This window comes from Callorhinchus milii, unplaced genomic scaffold, assembly GCF_018977255.1.
Source record: "Callorhinchus milii isolate IMCB2004 unplaced genomic scaffold, IMCB_Cmil_1.0 Scaffold8, whole genome shotgun sequence".
Lineage (NCBI taxonomy): Eukaryota > Metazoa > Chordata > Chondrichthyes > Chimaeriformes > Callorhinchidae > Callorhinchus > Callorhinchus milii.
Genome location: NW_024704749.1, coordinates 24451541 through 24473259, shown reverse-complemented (window position 1 = coordinate 24473259; position 21719 = coordinate 24451541). Strand labels below are relative to the sequence as shown.

Sequence of the window (21719 nt, the reverse complement as noted above, 5' to 3'; positions counted from 1 at the left end):
GGCTTCCGTCTCGTCAATGTTCAGCTACAGGAAGTTTGCGCTCATCCAGGCCTTGATGTCTGTCAGACAAGGTGACAGAACATCCTCGGACTGGGAGTCGTAGCTGGAGGAAGAGAACTAGATTTGGGTGTCATCCACATACATGTGGAAGTTGACCCCGTGTCTGCGGACTCCAAGAGGGAGCGGGTAGATGAGGAAAAGGGGGGCAAGGATGGGTAAACTACAGGTGACCGGGCGAAGGTGAGAGGAAAAACCATTGGCCAAGATGAAGTGCTGGCGGTTGGTTAAGGTGGATGAGTGAGGAGAGGCAATTCCCACTACCCTTTGGGTGAAAACTTGCCTAATTTCACTCCTAAATGGCCGAGCTCTAATTTTAAGATTATACCCCCTTGTCCTGGATTCCCCTACCAGAGGAAATAGTTTATTTGCATCTACCCTATTGAATCCCTTTATTATGGAGATTATTAATTTAGTTAATCACCCAGAAACTTTGTTCAAGATAAAATCCAGGTATTGGTTATCTTTTACCTAATTCAATGCTGAAATGTTATTATTTCTACCTTTCTTTCCAAACAAAATTTTATACAAGTTTTTCCATTTCAAATTATGTTCAAGCAAGACTCTTGAATATCTTAAATAATCTCAATAGTTGGAGTACTTTGACTACACCATCTAATCTAATCTTAGATTTACACTTTACGAAGTAAAATTGAAGCACATTATTGTTGTAGTTGTTATAATGGAATTGTGCCCAAGTATAATGTATTCAGAGCTAAGTATTAAGCCTGCTAAGCTCTGCTTTTAATTGTTACATACATTCATACATTACTTCAATTTATGCACGGTACAATTTTTCCTACAAGCAATAGTGACAGATTTTAGTGAACTCACCTGAATTTGTAGTGGCAGGTTGACATAGACTGTGTTTAATAAGTATTCTGTTGGCTTTTCCTTACACATCAACACCAGCTCTAAATCCAGGTCTCCCTTTATCAGCAAACCCTTTGCCACTAAACCAATCCGCATCACTCCACACAATACTCGGCCACTCTGATCACTGTTGAAGTAGTTATAACAACTAGAGTCAGTTATATCAAATTGTAATTCTTTTAAAATTCAATAAAGTATTCTAATGTGTTAAAGCATCTGGAAGTAACAAACGTTTAAACGTGAATCTCTTTGATGCTTTCAAAATGTATCATTTTCCAATCTACACCCATACAAGATAGAGATATAAGATACAATTCAGGAAATGTTATCTATAAAGTCATGAACATTTCCTGATGCAGAGTAGGGACAATTTGTTTTGATTAAATGCAGAAACAAATATTGTAACTGCTTTGCAAATTAACACTGAATTCCAGTCAATTCACTTTACAGTATATTCTGTGAAACGCTTTGAGACGTCTCAAAGACATGGTAAGGCGCTATATCAAATGCAAGGATTATTATTATTATATTCCCCCACAACCAGCAAGCAAGGCAGACAAAAGCCTAACAGACTGAGGCAAGAAATGTCAATTGACATTCATATGAAAATCAAGCATAATCATCACTTCTGTGTCGGAATTCATCATCCTTTGGTAAAATAGGTGCCAACGTACATTGTATTGCTCTCTGCAGAGAGTTCTTTTCTGGTTTCGCCATCTTCATCTGCATCTGCTTCTACAGTCACTGATTTATTGGTTTCATCCAAATAATCAGATACGTGTTTAAGCGCACATTCCACTGTTGAAACCATATTCTGCACAGCTTCGAGCTCTTCCTGGGAAGGGTAAACTGATGAATGTTTTGCCATGACATGGTGGTCATCGTTTGCAAATGTTCCAATTGGCCTCTGCAAAAAGAAGAATATTTATATGAAAGGGTTTACAAATTAACAGAGAAACGTTGAATTTTTAAATAGATTAAAAATCTAGCAGTGGGCATTTGTCAAATCACATACTGTAGCATATTTTTAGGAAAAGGGCACTTTTCAATTCTAAAAGTCTATTTTATCTATTCTCTGCACCTATTCTCTGAACATATATTCTCTGAACATTAAAATACTTTTGCAGATAGGATCTCATAGCTGTGTGAAAGTATGAATGTTTGACTTCAATCGGGGGAGAAGACTACCAGGCATATAATTTGAATTATGAAGTAAAACAAAACAAATTGCACATAGCGCCTTTCACGTCGGAAGGACCTCCCAAAGTCGAGGGCTTGCACCCGAGCTAGGGGCTGGATTGGGAGGGGTGTAATTGTAATGTAAGTAACAATACAGTGTTGCATTTCTTCTTGAACACAATACGTTTACGATCACCAGAGATGCACGTTTGTCTAGTCAAGGGAAATCTCTGTAAGCTAGAAATAGATTTTGTGCCCCAAAGTTAAAATGTTGTCAATAGGAGTATCCACCACTGTACCGAGAAAGCAATTGCCCTGAACTGCAGAAGCTTATGCTTACATTTTAAATGCAAACATGGCTCCAGGGGCCAGAGGGAGCACATAGAGGATTGAGTAATCCCATACTTGCCTCTTGGATAATTCCACTTGTTCTCAAGCATTTCAGGCACTCCTTGGATCATTAGGAACAGGCAACAAGGAAAAATTCTCCATTCCAAAATTCCCAGGAAAGTGTTAGTGTGCGTTATTCAGAAACAACTATTTTCGAGATGCCAAACCTTTTCTGCTCATTAAGTCATGAACCGGGCCAATAGTAAAGTGCAACCGCAATTACCTCGCAGAATCTGTTATAAACGTGCTCCGCTACAAACCCACTAAACATGTAGTGCCTTGCCCTGCCTCTCGTGCTGTTTACTTGATGTCACTGTGGGTGGGGCGGCTCCAGATACCGTGCAAGCGGGTAATGGGCTTCATTCCACTCAGAGGTCACCGCTGCTGTGATTGTTCGTGTGTGTGTGTGTCTCTCTCTCTATATATTTGTGCGTGTCTCTCCTCTGTATGTGTGTCTGTTTGTGAATGTGTCTCTCTTCTCTCTAATGTATGTGCTTGTGTGTTTCTCATCTATATGTGTGTTTATTAGTGTCTGTGTGAATATGTATGTGGTCTCTCTCCTCTGTGTGTGAGTAATAATAATCCTTGCATTTGATATAGCACTTTTCACGTCGGGAGGACGTCCCAAAGCGCTTCACAGAATATACTGTAAAGTGAATTGACTGTATATTTGTGGGCGAACGCGGCAGCCAATTGCGCACAGCAATGTCCTACAAACAGTCGTAGATTGAAAATGACCAATTTATTATTGTTTTTTGCTTTGGAGGGATTATTATTAGGTGTGTGGAGTAAGGAAACTTGCCCAAGGTTTCGCCCTGTCTGGAGTATGCCTTTGTCTGTGAGTGTGTGTGTCTCTGTGTGTGTGTGTCTCTCTCTGTCTCACTGTGTGTCTCTTTTCTCTGTGTCTGTCTGTGCGTGTCTCCCTCTGTGTCCGTGTGTGCATATGTCTCTGTGTCTGTTAATGTGTGTGTATGTGTGTCTCTCTCTGTCTGTGTATGTGTGTGATTGTCTCTCTGTGTCTGTGTCTCTCTCTGTGTATGTCTCTCTGTGTCTGTATGTGTGTATGGTCTCTGTGTGTGTGTGTGTGTGTGTGTGTGTCTCTCTCTCTGTCTGTGTATGTCTCTCTGTGCCTGTGTGCAGGGCTGACTCTGAGAGGCATGAGGCACAGTTAGGACACTTGGCCCTGAGTGTCTGTTTTTTGGTGGATCTCCAGGTCCTTCGGGCCTACGCTGGGGTCCTTGCCCCCCACCAACTGGCCCATCCAGTTTTTGTCAAAGAAGAAATCATATTTGTTTTTGCAAAAATCTAATATGTGTTGTTTCTTCATGTTTAGTTTTTATCAATAAAGTGAAAAAACGTAGGTAAAACGCAGTAAAATGTACCTCAAAAGCATCAATCAATCCCGCAATTTTCCTCAAATTCGAGAACCCCCAACCCCCGCAATTAAGCAAATAATTCCACACTTTTCTATTGGCCCAAGTCATGAGCAGGCATGAGTAAGTGCTCCATTAACATGGAACAAATGTTGTAATACAGGAATAGCTACTCGGGAGTATAATGATAAATACTTGCATCCAGGGGTCCATCTGATTCCATACTGTCTTGTGAACGTGAAGCTCGAATTGTTCATGGATGTCAGTTGAATATTGAGATTGTTATTTTCTATTCTACATAATGCTTGTTATTAATTAGTTTTATCAATTAACAACTTAATGTTAAAGTTTAGAATAGTTTATTTGGATGTCGTAAATTTTCCACTAGTGTTGAGGTGCACTAAGTAGAAAGGACACACGTAAAAAGGACCCCATTAATGATATTTGACTGAAGTGCACCTACTGCTTATTCGAGGATGTTTGCCACATTACAGAAAAATATCAAAATTAGGATTAAATTACACAAGCATTTTATTAATTGAATATTATGAATGCACATCAGGTATTACATGATAAGAATGTTGGTGATATATCAGAAGAATAATCTACATATTGTCAAAATTGTGAAAATTTCTCAATTTACTTATGTTCAAATGATTTCCAACTCTGCACCTCCACCTTATAGTTTCATTGAGCATCTGGTGAAAAACACTACGATTTCTTCAACCTTCAGGCATACTGAAGCAATGAGGGTGGGATGGGTGGGGGGTAATTTGGGGGTTAATTCACAAAGAAATCCAAGCAAATTAATGACCCTATCTAACTTAACACTAGTTTTTCATTTAGCCTCACAGCACTTTCACTTTTAATATTGCATATACATCAGGTTACAGAATAACATGCCAGCAAGGTCACAAGAACAAAAGAAGAAAGTCATGAGTTAATTACCACAAAAAAATCAACTTTCATTAAAAAAATACAGCAATGTTTCCCTTATTCTATCATATTAATGGTGTCTGATTTCACCACGTAATCAAGCGGTGGAATAATGTAATCAGGCATAAGATAAAATGGATAGTGCTGACACACAGCATCCGTTTGCCTAACAATAGCTAAGCCAGCCCGTGCATCCATCAAAGTATCCTCATTCACTCACTGCAATGCTAACGATTTTGCTGCACAGAGGACAATGACAAGAACCTAACATTTTAGCTATGCGGTACCCACGCCAAGGTCATTTGCCAGCTTACAGTGGCATGTTAACGCCAGTTTCATTAGAAAACGTAATTTATGAACATCCTCTTTGTAATTAATAATTCATATGCTGCAACCCCTGGAGGACTCGTCTTGTGGTTTGAAGGCCTCAGTAATAAATCATTGCACACACAAAGCAGCAGCACCAAACACCTCATACCCGTCTCAAACTGTTCAGGAGAATGTTTATTGAATTTCTTTTACTGGTTGTGCTGCTAATCATTCATTAGAATTCTTGCTACTTTCCTCATTTATCACATAAGATTGGTTATAAACCCAAAAGGTCAAAAGCAACATTACCCAAGGACATACCATGGTTCTCCGCTTGTTATTCCAGCCTCCCTTCTCCTTCCTGTGCTGTTCGAATCTCCTCACTTTGTGCTGTTTCCTCCAGCCACTGTTTTATTTTTTCATAACAGAACTTCCTCATAAGCTCTTGTAATCCCTCGACAACTCGGGAGCTAAAAATAGTGAAGGGTATAGCAAGACGTTCTGTTTAATGCACCTGGAGAAAAAGAACACAGTAGTTCTAAATGAAGCCATGTATCAAAAACACTTGACTAAGTACCTATATCTTCTAATGCATTTTAAGATGCAAAGAAAAATACATTGTGATCTCAATTTCAAAATTATGGATTATAAAGAATGGAAACCGATTATCCTTGGATAATAACGTTTCGGTTTTTCCACAACTGAACTGCCCTAAAGGGTTTTAATATTACTAGAAAGACAATTAGCAACCAGTAAAATAGCTAAACTGGGGATTAGTTTTGTGAAGAACTACGCCAATCCTTGCTAGAGTGAGATGGTGCAGCTCAGTGTAAAACAGGGTTGTCCATTCCAAACTGCTTTGCTACTCTATTACAAATCATCAGGACAAAAAAGGGTCTGTTCACAGTTTCTCACCATCTAAATATAGCACCTGAAAAATACAGTGTCCTATTTTGAATCACCCCAAAAATATGAAGTTTATTATTCCATAGGTTTTCAATAAAGTAATGAAGTATTTTATTTGTATTCCTTACATTAGCAGTACAACTCACTTTGTGTTAGAGCATTGCACTATCTGGAAATAGATTTATCAAAGCAATTGGAAACAAACATCCACCATATCCTTTTATAAGTAAACGCAAATTCCTGTTTACATAATACGAACTGTGACTAGCGAGACGACTGCAATAGTATTAAGTATTCCTATGTTCCTCGTTTTAATTATAGGTTTAACCTAAAGACATATTCCAAAAGAAATAACTGCTAATATCAAGAGAACTTGTTTATCCTATCTAAATAAAAGGCCAGTGCTCTGTGCACAGACCAAGTGACATCTCTAAATAGAAGAAATGTGAGACAACAGGAAAGTGATGTTTGCTGACAAGTACAACTCACTAGCAGTCCTAAGCAAAAAAAATGTGACTTCAAAACTGCATTATCTGCATAACAAGCAAGATAAGGTCAGTTTACTTTCAATCAGGTTAGTTCACTACACCTCTGAGATGGTAGTAAAGTAAGCTTTAAAATACACTTAACCTATATACTGCCAAAGGTGTAAAAACCTACATTTGTCTATGGCTTGCCCAATTCTGTATCTTTTCAGCTCACATACAGATGCTGAATAAAACTAAAACTAAAAGCAAAACTGCAACTGAAGGGGGATAAATTCAGAATAAATCTGAAGAAACACTACTTCAGTGAGCAAGTAGTAAGCGTATGGAACAGGCTCCCTAGGGAGGTGGTGGAAGCAGAAAGATTTCTTTAGGAAATAATATCTGGGGATACAGTATATAATGTGGGACACATGTCATGCCAGGATGGTGGAAGGCGAACTGGATAGACCTTGGTCTTCTTTCATCTAGCAACTCTTATCTTCTTATGTTCTTAACTACTATAGTAATGAAGTTCCTCAACCAGGTTAACTAATATTGTAACATTATTCCTAAATTGTGAAATTAGATGTTAAAATTAAAACTTTTAAAAAATTTACCCTACCAGTTATTATTTTCTCTTCAATTCTTTCTGCTTCATTTTTTTTGTACTTTTATTCTATTATTTTTATTCTGGATCCCACCACCCATTTTGGAAGCCACTATTTTCATTAACTGATACAGTGGCTATAAAGCCAATGAACATGACTGACATATACTAATCCTAATTTTCAACAGTGTCAATCTTTGCTGCAAGAATAATGTCAGAAACAGGAAGTGGAAGATGCAAACCGCTAATCCAAAGACTGTCCTTACACAGAGTTCACACCTGTTAGTAATGCTCTAAAGGTTGAACTCACGAACTAAGAATGCAAAGGACTCTGACATTACTTGCTTAGCACCAAAGTCAGGAGATAAGCTGAGATAGTCTCTACAAGAATTCACTGAAAATTTGGAAGGATTTAAAGACACAAGTTCACCAGTAAGTAATAACAAACTATATTGAAGTGGCATAAAAGGGAATCCTAAATATTTTATAAGCATATAAAGCATAAAAGGTTAGTCAAGGGTAGGGTGGGGCCAATTAGGGACAAAGAAGAAATCTTCTTCTGGAGGTAGCGGGCATGGTTGACGTACTTTGCATCTGTCTTCACAAAAGAAGAGGATGCAGCCACAGTATTGGAGGAGAGGGTAGAGAAATAGGATAGGTATAAACAGAGAGGAGGTACTAAAAAGGTTGACGGTGCTCAAGGTAGATAAGTCATCTGGTTCTGACGAGTTATCTCTCACCCTGGACTTGATGTTCCACAGACATTCTGTCAGCACAGCAGTGGCCCTGGAGTCAAGGGTGGAGGCAGACAGGTAGAATTGGGTGTTATCCGCATACATGTGGAAGTTGACCCCATGTCTACACCAAGAGGCAACATATAGACGTTGAAGAGGAGGGGACCAAGGACACAGCTCTGAGGAACGCCACATGAGATGGACGGAGCGAGGGCTAGAGTAGAAGCGGTTTGTGGAGATGAAGTGGAGGCGGTGTGAGAGGTACGATCTGAACCAGTCAAGGACAGAGCCGTTGAGGTGAGAGGAGAGGCAGTGGATAAGGATAGAGTGGTTCACGGTGTCGAAAACAGCAGAGACGTCAAGGAGGACAAGGAGGCAGAGGGAGCCCTGGTCACAGATGGATAGAATGTCATTGCTCACTTAGACCAGGGCTGTTTCTGTGCTGTGGGCAGCACGGAAGCCCGATTGGAGGGGTTCGTGAAGGGAGTGGCGGAAGAGAAAGGAGTGAAGCTGGGAAGCAACAACTCATTCCAGGACTTTGGAGAGGAAAGGGATGTTGGAGCTGGGGCGCTAGTTTGGGAATACAACAACGACAACAAAATTACATTTATGGAGCGCCTTTCATGTCGGAAGGAAGAGGAAGGTGTTGAGACTGGCCTTGAAGGAGGCAAGGGAGGAAGCGAGGCAAAGGGACTGTGGGATGGAGTTTCAGAGTGTGGGGGCAGAGAGGCTGAAAGCTCGGCCACTGATGGTAGGGCGGGAGACATGGAACAGGCCGGAGCCTGATGAACTGAGTGAGCGGAGGTTGGTAGGGAGTCAGCAGGTCAGAGAGGGCAAGGCCATGGATGGCCTTGAAAGTGAGAATAAGGATCTTGAATTCTATCCTCTGAGGGATGGGAAGCCAGTGGAGTCGGGCAAGGATGGAAGTGATAGGGTCACGGAGCCTGGTGCACGAGAGTACACGAGCTGCAGAGTTTTGGATGATCTGCAGCTTGTGAAGGGAAGAGTTGAGAAGGCTGATGAGGAGAGAATTTCCATAATTGAGCCTTGATGTGACGAATGTGTGGGTAAGGGTTTTGACAGCCTGAGGGGTGAGGCAGTGGCGGAGTCTGGCACTGTTGCGGAGGTGGTTGTAGGCAGTGCCGGTCATGGCGAAGATGTAGGAGAGAAAGGTCAGTTCAGGGTCAAACAAGACACCCAGGTTCCTGACTGGCTTAGTGAGGTTGAGTGTAGAGCTGTGGATGCTGATGCTGCCAGCAGATGGGTAGAGATGGGTCCAGGGAGGGTTTTTTAAGGATAGGGGTGATGACGGCAGTTTTTAATGGGGTGGGAACAGTACCAGAGGACAGAGAGAGGTTTATGATGTCAGTGAGTAGAGGGGCAAGGAGGTAGAGCTGGGAAGTAAGGAGAGTGGTAGGGATGGGGTCGAGGGAGCAGGTGGTCAGTTTCATGCGGGTTATAGTGGTGTTGAGAGAGGGAGACAGGTTCAAAGGTGTGCAGGGATGGATGGGGAGGGAGGGAGGGCTCCCTTAATCCCTCTATCTAAAGGATAGAGGGATTAAGGGATATGGGCAGGGGGGTAAATGGAATTAGGTTAGAAGATCAACCACAATCTTATTAAATGACGAGGCAGGCTCGAGGGGCCGAATGGCCTACTCCTGTTCCTATGTCTTATGGGTAGGGGCCGGATGGGAGGCGGTAGGAGATGGAATGGCAGAGGCAGCTGAGCCGATTCCCTCGAAGAGGAAGTCCAGCATCGCCTCGCAGTTGGCATTTGAGGTGAGGATGGATGAGGCATGAGAGGGTAGGCAGAGGAGCTGGTTCATGATGGAGAAGAGGAGCCTGGGGTTGTCCTTAGCGTCCAAAATTGTCTTGGGAGTAGAACGGCAATTTAGTGTAGATGAGGGCGGAGTGGCAGTATTTGATATGGTCCAGCCAGATCTGCCGATGGACCGTTAAATTTGATTTAAGCCAGGGGTGCTCAGCGGCACTCACCTGTGCTTTAAGGGAGCGGAGGTGGCTGGTGTACTATGGTGACTTACGTGAATAGGAGACAGCTCAGGAGAGGGTGCAAAGGAGATTTAGCAGGTTGGTACTAGGAATGAGGAACTTCAGTTATAAAGAGAGGCTAGAGAAGCGAGGATTATTCTTCTTGAAGCTACTGTCCCAGCTAAACTGTAAGAGCCGCTGGGCTTATTGGGGGTTTCTATACAGCTTCTGACGAGCTAGCATGTGAAACGTTGCTTTGACACTTTGAGCAGACATTCAGGTCGATAGAAAATATTGATATAAAGGCAGCAGCTCTCATGTCCCTAGCAGAAACATGGAAATCTGGCTTAAATGCTAGTACAGTAACTCTTCTAGCGCTGCTTCAAACTATTTCAAAAGACACAATAAGAAAGGGAAAATCACTTTGAAGAGGGTAGCCAGCATAGATTTAAGAAGCAGTCATGCTTCTTAAATCTATACTAAATTGCCAGTTTTTCAAAGATAGTATTGCCATAATGGATAAGGATAATTAAGTGGATGTTAAACAATTTAGATTTTCAAAACTCATTTGGCAAGGTTCGAAATCCAAAATTAATAGCTGCTGTAAAATGTTTACAGATTAGTATACTGGACAGCAAAATTAGCTGAAAACAATTTAACATGTGAGAATGCAAACTGCATCTTTTCCAGCTTTTTTGATTTTACAAATTTGCTGCATGTGCAGCACAGTCAAAAGAACTATGAAAACACAGATATACGGCTGTTATTAACTCTGTATTAATAGCACAGTAATAGCCATCACAAAATCTGAACTGAACAAGTTGTAATGCTGTACAAAATGGCTCACTTTATACATAAAAACTAATTAAATACTTAAATAACTGATTTCAAGCTCAAAGTAGCAAACTGCTATCACTGGCCAACCAACAATATATTTAAAAAAATATCAAAGCAGTACAACATCAAACAGTTAAAACGTTAAGTTGTACTCTATCATCGCCTCATTAAAGACAATCATTTTCATGTTCTCCTCCCAGATTAATTGCTTTTATTTTTGATATGTTTCAGGAGAATGGTAGCCAAAAAAATTTCATAATGTAACCCTAATGCCACAATGGTCATAAAGTTATTTTACGTAAATTGTTGAAATTTGAATCTAATTATAGAATAAACACATTAGATTGTACCCAAAGGACGTCCCAAGGCGCTGGATAGTGACAGCATTTCAGACCCGAGCTGGGGTCAGGGGGGTAAGGGAGGGGAGGGGAAGGGGGGTGGCCGATGGCCTGGTCGAAGAGGAGGGTCTTGAGGCGGGACTTGAAGGAGGCTAAGGAGGGGGTGAGGCGGAGTGATTGGGGGATGGAATTCCAGAGGTTGGGGGCAGAGTGGCTGAAGGCTCTCCGCCAATGGTGGGGCGGGTGGGTCGGGGGACGTGGAGCAGGTCAGAGCGGCTGAGCGGAGGAAACGGGCGAGTTGGTAGGGGGTTAGGAGGTGGCAGAGGTAGGGTGGGGCGAGGCCATGGAGGGCTTTATAGGTGAGAACCAGGATCTTGAACTGGATCTGAAGGATAGGGAGCCAGTGGAGTCGGGCGAGAGTGGGGAGATGGGGTCACGGAGTTTGGTGCGGGAGAGGACACGGGCTGCAGAGCTCTGGATTATCTGCAGCTGTGGAGGGAGGAGTTGGGAAGGCCGACAAACAGGGAGTTTGCATAGTCGAGCCTGGAGGTGATGAAGGCATGAACAAGAGTTTCAGCGCCTGAGCAGTGATGTAGTGGCGGAGTCGGGCGATATTTTGGAGGTGAGGGTCATGGCTTGAATGTGGGGGAGAAAAGACAGTTGAGGGTCGAACAAGACCCCCAGGTTCCTGACTGGCTGGTGAGCTGTAGCGTGCAACCATGGAGGGTGATGCTGCCAGAGCCTAAGGTGCGGAGGCGCTGGTGCGAGCCAATCAGGAGGGCCTCAGACTTGTTCACATTCAACTGTAGGAAATTTGCCCTCATCCAGGACTTGATGTCTGACAGACAGTCTGTCAGGACAGCAGTGGTCCTGGAGTCGAGGGTGGAGGTAGAAAGATAGAGTTGGGTATCATCCGCATACATGTGGAAGTTGACCCTGTGTCTGCGGATGATGTCACCAAGGGGGAGCATGTAGATATTAAAGAGGAGACAAGGACAGAGCCCTGGGGGACGTCAGATGTGACAAGTGCGGGGGCTGGAGGAGAAACCGTTAGAGGCAACAAAGTGGAGACGGTGAGAGAGATAGGAATCGATCATTTAAATGAAGGATCTCTGGAAGGGCAGATGTGCCCATTTACAAACCACAACAATTTAAATTTGCTGCAAATTCTGCAATTTGCAAAACATGTTGAAATAGGATTTTCTTTTGAATGGCAGAATGCAGTGAGCCAATTGTAAAGAGAACTTGGCCTTAGACAATAGGAGATACACTTCAATGAGGATTTAACAGTTTCATAATTAATACATTAGCTATACAGGAAAGCAAATCTGATGTTAGGTTAGAATATTAAGGGATATGGGGAAGGACAGGTAACTGGACTTGAGCTACTGATCAGCCATGATCTTATAAAATGATAGAACAGGCTTGAGGGGCCGAATAGCCAATTCCTGTTTTTGTGTGTCATCTGAAATGTCTGTTTCTGTGTTTCTACGTGTCATCTGAAATATTTTCAAATCCAATATTTTAACGAGGCAGAATACAACAAAACATGGAATTAGTTTCCATGGACACTAACTTAACGTTTACCATTTAAAAGTTTAAACTTACAGTAGTTATTCCTTTCCAATACTGGTTTCATACCTACCTTGTTCAAATAACTACTTTTTAACAAGTTGATGGGTGCCTTATTTTTCAATCACTTCACACTTGAACTCACGTTGATGTTTCAGAAGCAACCAAAAACAATCATATTGGACCACCAGCAAATTCAGGAACAATTCTTTATCCATTCTAAGTCTATGGGTGTTTATGAAGTCTTGGTCTCAGAGATGGAACCATTTGTAATTTGCTGAGACAATAGAATGGGAATATTTTTATTCAAATGTTAATTTGATATTTGTTTGCTATTGTGGTTGTATTCATTCCATTGCAAAGCCCTGTGAATTATGACCTGGGTTATTTAATAAATGGGAAACTTTTATGCACACTATCAGCATTTTATATTCACTGTACTCCCATTTGAATGACAAACTGAAATTGGATTTCTGCTGACTTCAGAATGATTCCAACCCAGTTTGTCACTATAAATAAAATAAGCAAATTGGTATCAGCCCAATCCAGATTTACATTAGGACAAGTAGTCTCACGTCAGTGCTGATTGGAATGCAAAACAGAATTAATCCATAGCGGGTCTACTCTACCACAGACATTTTATTATCAAGCCCAGATTGCGGTACTGTGTTTCAACTTTAACCCTAAAGCAATTTATCCCAAAGAATTCCCATAGTAGTCTTTTAGACTTCTAAACTACAAGGATTACTTTGACAGAAGAAGTTGGCATTAATTTCTACGTTTTCTTCAGCGACAGCAAATTTATCCTTTGGGTCTCTCTCGGGGAAGGGTGAACGGGTATGTAAATTACGCAAGGACCCACTTTGACAGAGTTTTTCACTTTTATTTGTACATGTAAATATTTACTCCCAGTTCAGTTCTTCAGCCCTTTGTTCCAAAGAATCCTTCCATAGGCAGGAGGTTTGGATGATCCAAACCATACATGCCTACATGCTTGGGCAATACTTTCTATAGATTACCCTCTGTAACTTTCATCACTCTCCAAAGTAAAAAAAATCTTAATTAGGAATAAAATCCAATATAATGAAATAAACAGAGTTCAGAACTAGGCACCCAGGCATATTGACTCTGTGCAACGATTGCAAGGATATTGGGAATTAGAAATAAGAAACAAAAAAATGCCGAATTTCCAGCACGTTTCCAATACTGATGGATCAATTCAGCAAAACCTTGAGAGAATATACATCACATCTAAAATTTCACAATGCATCAATTATAGAACAATGAAACTGAACAAGAAACTTTCCAAATTAACTGTAAAGATCCTTCCATCACATGCATTTCAGGCACATGTTATGAAATCGTCAGAGCTGTATCGTTTTACAAGCCAAAGTGGACCTCTAAATAAGGTTATGGCATCAGTAACCCAAGGCTACACTGATACAGACTATGCCAAAACCAATTTGTGCACAACAAATAAAAAGCACTTGGATCCCAAACCACAAGTTCCTCTTGGATGACTAATTATTTCAAAGTGCTCGAGAGTGTGTCTTGAAAATACTCTACTTGCAAGAAGCCCCTCGAGGTCTATGCATTCCAAAAGTAAACTCAATAGGGAAAATTAATATTGGATCATATTGAAATAAGCAGAAAATCTGAAGGTATCCTCAAAGTATCTGTGAATACAATAGCATCACCTACAGCTCTAAATCCTATAAAATACAGTTCAATTTAGAGTTAAATATCGCAATGTTCACAGTTGAGATGCTTAGAAGAACAAAGTTTGAGCTAATGGAGCATTGCAGTGGTGCTGAAATAACTCCACTCCTTTTTATAATACTTTGGCTTTTAAGCTGAAATAGGAGTGGGTAACTCATGTCAGGTTAGAGGTGCCCTATGCCATACATACAACCAAATAAAGCAAGAGACGAAATACCGGCTGTGTTATAACTCACATAGATATAGCACTGGTCCATTATTAGACCACAGTCTGAGACTGCTTGACCGGCTTCCTGCATCTGATACAGCATTTTTCATGAAGATGTCTCAAAGGCTTCACAGAATTGACTGTGGTGTAGTTACTGCACTTTGCAGGTAAATCAAACTGAATTATTTATTGGTCTAATATATACGCAAGAAACTCTTCAATATTTCCTGTTTAAAAACTCAATAAAACATTTGAGTTTTCTTTATTCAGATCACAATCACAATTTGTTCAAAATGCGGTGTTCAGGTGTCCATCAGACATGATCTGGTTCAAGATTACATGTATATAACGCCTTTCACTTCAGGAGGAAGTCCCAAGGTGTTGGACAGTCAGTGTTTCGGCCACGAGGTGGGGATCGGGATGGGTGGAGGGCAAGAGGGGATGGAGGATGATCGAAGGCATGGTCGAAGAGGGACAAGTACTGAAGGAGGCAAGGGAGGGAGCGAGGCGGAGGCACTGAAGGATGGTGTTCCAGAGGGTGAGAGCAGACTCGTTGAAAGCCCACCTGCCCTGACCATTTCCCTCCTGCTCAGGTCCTGACCCAGCGCCTTGGGACGTCCTCCCGACGTGAAAGGCGCTCTATAAATGGAATCTTGTTGTTGTTGCCTGGTGGGGCAGGCGAGGCAGGGAACGTGAAGCAGGCCGGAGCCCGCTGAGCAGAGGGAGTGGGTAGGTTGGTAGGAGGTTAGGAGGTCGCAGAACAACCTTAGTTAGGAGGAGCAAGACCATGGAGGGTTATGACGGTGAAGACCCAGATCTTGAACTGTATCCTCTGTGTGATGGGAAGACAGTGGAGTCAGGCAAGGATAGGGATGATAGGGTCACGGAGCTGGTGCGGAAGAGGACACGTGCTGCAGAGTTCTGGATGATCTGCAGCCTATTGAGGGAGGAGTTGGGGAGGCCGATAAGCAGGGAGTTTGCACAGTCAAGCTTGGATGTTATGAATGCGTGCATGAGGATCTCGGCAGCCAGCAGTGTGAGATAGTGGCGGAGCTGGGCGATGTTGATGTCTGACAGACATTCTGTCAGGACAGCAGTGGTCCTGAAGTTGAGGGTGGAGACAGAGAGAGATTTGGGTGTCATCCGCATACATGTAGATGTTGACCTCATGTCTGCGGATGATGTCACCAAGGAGCATATAGATATTGAAAAGGAGGGGACCAAGGACAGAGCCCTAAGGAACGCCGCAAGAGACGGTGCGGGGGCTAGAGGAGAAACTGTTTGTGGAGATGAAGTGGAGACCATGTGAAAGGTAGGATCTGAACCATTCAAGGACAAAACCATGAAGGTTGAAGTGAGAGGAGAGGCGACCGAGGAAGACAGTGGTCAATGGTATCGAAGGCAGCAGAGTGGTCAAGGGGGACAGGGAGATAGGGCCGTAATTTGAGATCAGCAATGGGTCCAGGGAGGGTTTTTTAAGGAGACAAGTGATGACGGCTGCTTATAAAGGGATGGGAATGGTGCCAGTGGACAGGGAGAGGTATACGATGTCTGTGAGAAGAGGCGGTGGAGCTGGGAGGGAAGGAGAGAGGTAAGGATGGGATCGAAGGAGCAGGTGGTCAGTTTCATGTGGGTTATAGTGGTGGTGAGAGAGGAGGGGGAGACAGGTTCAAAGGTGGGGAGGGAGAGATGCGTAGGGGCCAGGGTGTGAGGAGAGGATGGGGAGGGGGGTAGTAGACGGAAGGCCAGACGCAGCTGAGCGGATCCCCCCGACTTTGATTTTGACGAGTTCACTTCCGTGGCAGGAAATAGTTATTCACATAATTAGGCTGGAGCAAAGATAGACAGCAACCTAGGATCATAGCTGTGGATAAGCCAGAGGCACATGCTAATAAAATACTTGGCTGCTCACTACTACCTCTACGTACTTGTTCTTTAGGGTAGAATTGCATTGTAATTCAATCACCTCCATGTGGACACCTCCAGGTGGTTTCTGACATCCATACTGAGTTGAGAAACAAGTTGTACTTGGCTGGTACAGAAATCAGCAAAGCAACAGCAGAATTCTCACTCAAAGAAAACTCATCATCATCATCAAGCTGCAGTTGAGCTAAGATTGCATTGCGGGTTTGAATTAGATGAAGTTGTGACCAAAGCATCCATTAACAAAGAAGTTTAAGTTCAAGAGCTCTAATTGATTAGGAAGTTTGGTGAACAATGTTTTGAAACCCAGCAGCTTCACATTCACCTCAATTAAATGTACCATTTGTACCATGAAGTCAACTGAAAAGAGTCGGTCACAAACCCATTGCAGTCCAGACAATTCAATTGAATTATTTTCCTTTGAACTACTAGGAGGGATTTTTCCTCAAACTCTTGACTCGAGGAACTACAGAATATTATTGTAAATGAGCTGAGTTACCAAGACCACTGAAGTTAACTGGCAACCTGAGGCATAATTAGAACCGATTTGAACGGGATTTCAAAGTATTTGTCTTTGAAAGTATTTGCAGCTGCCAAGAAAACAGCAAGCTGCTATTTTTCTAAATGTAGCAGGGGAAGAGAATACTATGAGATCCTAGAGAGGGATACAGACATGGCTTTAAATGAAATAGTAATAATAATAACCCTTGCATTTTGATATAGCGCTTTTCACATTTTCTAGACCTCTCAAAGCTCTTCACAGAATTTGCTGTAAAGCGAATTGACCGTATATTTGTCGGCGAACGAAGCAGCCAATTGCGCACAGCAGTGACCCACAAACAGTCGTGGATTGAAAATGACCAATTTATTATTGTTTTTTGTTTTGGAGGGATTATCATTAGATGCTATAGTAAATATTATGAGGGGAAGGTGTTATGGACACAACAATATAATCGTTGACAGATAATAATAATCCTTGCATTTGATATAGTGCCTTGTCACGTCTTCGATAAGTTTGGCACAAGAAAGCAAGGGCCTGCGGAAACAGTTTCCCAATATTTTGCTGTATTAAGGTCACTCAGCAAAATATGCGACTATGGAGCCCTGAGAGAAGAAATGATTAAAGTTCAAATTGTGATCGGGATTAAAAACAACAGAATAAGGAGCAAGCTTCTGGTACAAATAATAAACATAGAAGAAATGTCCGAAGCACATATGAAAGAGTTTGGAGAATGGGGAACAAGAGATGGAAATTGATGAACTAGCTGGGAGAAGGAGTTGGAATAACACAGATGAAGATTACAGAGCACAGCCGGTATACTAGACGAAAGATGATGTGAACAATGCGGACTAGAACACCATTTCAGACAATATCCAGCAGATGGGAAAGTGTTTGTAACAAAATATTTGTAACAAAAATGGGCATTATGCCAGAAAGTGCAGAAGTAAACAACAAAGACCGTAGAGGAACAGGGGACGGAGAACAACAGAGAGATCACAGGGGAGTAGAATGACGGGTAGAAGAGAATATTGGAGGATGAGTGAATATCAGAGAACAAGGATTGCACGACTGAAATCAAGGCATGGTGTAATGGTGAGCAGCTCAGAGGTGGAATCTAATAGTAGTGAGGAGGAGGAATATAATATTGATACAATGGAAATTATAGGAAAAATGGATAGAGAAGAGAGGATAAAAATGGGTGGAATCACAAGGGTGCATGAAAGGGGAAAAACAGCTAAAATGCAAATTAGACACAGGAGGCCAAGCTAGTGCAGTGTCATTAGAAGAGTGTATGAGGCTGGGAGAAAGAACCACAGAGGGAAATGATGGAAATAAGAAAAGGAAGGTTAGGATACCACCAGCAAACAAGAACAACTGATAAACTGGCGAAGAAGGACTCAGATTTTCAAAAGGAAAACAGATTTCTGATGAAGCAAGATATCTTTGCACCTTTTCAATCAGGTTAAAAAGCTGCAGCGTTTCAGGAATCCAGACAATGCGGATATTTCAGATGACTAATTAGTTACATTTAGTAGGCAACAATATTTACTACCATGTAATATAACTCGATCCAAATCAAAGGTGTGTTAGTAAGCTTCTTTATCTGTCAATCTAAACTCGCAATACTCCACCGCTCTAAACCAGTACAACTTAAACATGAAGTGCAGTGTTTTATTGACACCTGGGATGGATCAAAGAGACGCAAAGCGTTAGCAAAGTAGAAGCGGTCTGACAGCCAATGCAGAAAGCCCACTCCCAGTGACCTTTTGTACTTCCTGCCCTTCTTCTTATTATCCTTTTGTTAATTGTCAATTTACTCTTAAAGGAGTATCCAACATCCAACATATTCAACTTCAATTTGTTGATTTTTTTCTCTACCAATCTTTGTACTCCATTTAAAAAAAAAAGTAAACGTTTTTCTGGCATACATTAAATAGTAATTTAAAAATGAAAATAAGCATTTTTCATTTCGAACTTCTATCTGTGCTAAACCATTCTTATACCCATTCATGCATGGCATAGTAAGACTAGACAACTTGCTCCAAGGTAAACTGATACTCTGAATAGCTTTTTAAATTGTTCAAAAATACATTTACTAGTTTGTGCCCAGCACTTAAGACCACTTCAAGCAATTCCTTAGTATCAAAGTTTGCATTACATCCATAATTAAAAACCTCCTACTAAGTCTGCGATGTAGGGAATATCCATACTTGTCAAGAGACAAAGGATAGGAAAGTTTTCTTTGTGGGCAACTACTCATGTAAATAGTTTGTTCAGTCTGTTCATTTCTGTTGGCAAAATTACATTCATTATAGCAAATTTCTCATAAGTTTCTCCTATTTTGACTACACATTTTTTTCCCAAATGAGCCCTCAGCAAATAGCTTTGATAATTAGCTGGGAACACAAGGATCTGTCTTTCACAACTGAAGTAGTAAAACTTTGGGTGACTTAAAGGATCTTCTTTCAGGTGTGTAAATATCCTCATTTAGCTTTCCTTCCATCCAAGAATCAGAGGTTTCACTATCATTTCTTGCTGTTTTAAGATTAAATTGTTTCATTCAGCCCAAGACTCCACGAAAAAGTACTTCAGTTTCAATTTAACATGGAAGTTCTTTCTGGAAAATATTTCACCTATGGCCACAGCGCACATGCTGACATTCCTGCAGCTGTGCATGTGCAAAATCAATTATTGCCTCAGTGAGCTTCATTTTAAACATTTTATATATTACTGGACAGTCCAGTTGGTACTGCAAAAATAGTCTGCACATACAACACTTCTATGCTTTACAGTAAATAGAAATAAGGTACAGCAATGTTGTGCCAACTAAAATGTACCTGGATTTGAAAATCAAGATGTATCAGTACAATAGCAGTTTTGACAGCAGTCTCCCACTCATGGCCAATTCCAGGATTTAATTCACTGGCTAATATATAGGAATGTCATAGCTTTTATTAATTAATTTATTTTAAATCTAAGTATATATACCGTAAGTAAAGATTAGATTAGTGGGTAACATAAAACATAACATTAAAGGAAACCTTAAGGTATTTTATAAGCATATAAAGAATAAAAGATTAGTCAAAGGTAGGGTGGGTCCAATTAGGGACCAAGGGGAAATCTTCTTGTGGAGGCAGAGGGCACGGCTGATGTACTGAATGAGTACTTTGCATCTGTCTTCACAAAAGAGGATGCAGCCAATGCCACAGTATCGGAGGAGAGAGTAAAGAAATTGGATAAGATAAGAATAAACCGAGAGGAGGTACTAAAAAAGGTTGTCGGTGCTCAAGGTAGATAAATCACCTGGTCCGGACGGGATGCATGGTTAGAGCACTCGCTTTACAAGCGAGAGACCTGGGTTCGATTCCCGGCAGGGTGAAATTTGGGCAGGTTTCCTTACTCCACGCCTGATAATAATCCCTCAAAAAAAAATATAATTTTTTATATTGAAGTGACCAATAATTGGTCACTTCAATCCACGATTGTTTGTGGGACACTGCTGTGCGCAATTGGCTGCCGCATTTCACCCACAAATATATAGTCAATTCACTTTATAGTCTATTCTGTGAAGCGCTTTGAGACGTCTAGAAGATGTGAAAAGTGCTATATCAAATGCAAGGATTATTATTATATTATCCTAGGTTACTGAGGGAAGTAAGGGTTGAACTAATTGAGGCGCTGGCCACAATCTTTCAATTCCTCCTTGGACACTGGGAGGTACCAGCGGACTAGAGGGTTGCAAATGTTACTCCCCTGTACAAAAAGGGGCAGAAGGATAAACCCGAGAGTTAAGCCTAACCGTCAGTAGTGGGGAAACTTCTAGAGACTGTAATCCGGGACAAAATAAATTTTCACTTAGAAAAATATGGGTTAAGAAAGTACAGCCAACACGGGTTTGTTAAAGGCAAATCATATCTAACAAAACGGATAAGAGTTTTTTGATGAAGTAATGGAGAGCGTGGAAGGTCGTGCAGTTGATGTAGTTTATATGGATTTTCAAAAGACATTTGTTGAAGTGCCACACAACTTATACTTTATAAGTTAAATTGTAAGTAAAATAGAAGCCCACGGTATTAAAGGGACAGTGGCAACATGGATACAGAACTGGCTGGGAGACAAAAAGCAGAGAGTGGTTGTTTTTCTGACTGGAGGGAAGTGTGCAGTGGTGTCCCCCCGGGGTCGGTATTGCGACTACTGCTGTTTTTGATCTATACAAATGACCTGGACTTGGGTATAGGGAGGACCATTTCCAAGTTTGCAGATGATACTAAGCTGGAAAAGTAGTGAACAGTGAGGAGGATAATAACAGACTGTGAATGGACATAGACAGACTGGTAACACGGGCAGACACGGGGCAGATGAAGTTTAATGTGGAGAAATGCAAAGTGATGCATTTGGGGATAAGAATGAGGAGAGGCAATATACGCTGATGGTACAATCTTAAAGGGGGTGAAGGGACAGAGAGACCTGGGGGTCATATAGTAAATCTTTGAAGATGGCCGGACAGGCAGATAAAGCTGTTAAAAAAGCATATGGGATACAGGGCTTTATAAATAGGGGCAAAGAATACAAAAGTCAGGAAGTTCTGATGAACCTTTATATAAAACACTGGTTAGGCCTCAGCTACAGACTGTTCAGGTCTGGGCCCCACACTTTAGGAAGGATATCAAGGCATTGGAGAGGGTGTAAAGGAGATTGACCAGAATGATACCAGGAATGAGGGCCTTCAGTTATCAGGAATGAGGCACTTCAGTTATCAGGAGGCTAGAGAAGCGAGGATTATTCACCTTGGAGCAGAGA

General features: G+C 41.5%; 1 protein-coding gene across 2 annotated transcripts in view; it reads right to left on the bottom strand.

The window, feature by feature from the left end:
* Positions 1-21719, bottom strand: part of LOC103188884 (spermatid perinuclear RNA binding protein) — a 73069-nt gene that overhangs the window by 36324 nt on the left and 15026 nt on the right. For both annotated transcript variants that reach the window (XM_007909046.2, XM_007909048.2), the window contains exons 2-4: positions 5439-5631; positions 1605-1837; positions 892-1057 (exon numbers count right to left, since the gene is read on the bottom strand). In XM_007909046.2, coding sequence (XP_007907237.1) covers positions 892-1057; positions 1605-1837; positions 5439-5441 — 402 coding nt within the window. In that variant the 5' untranslated portion in view covers positions 5442-5631. The remainder of the gene's footprint in view (positions 1-891; positions 1058-1604; positions 1838-5438; positions 5632-21719) is intronic.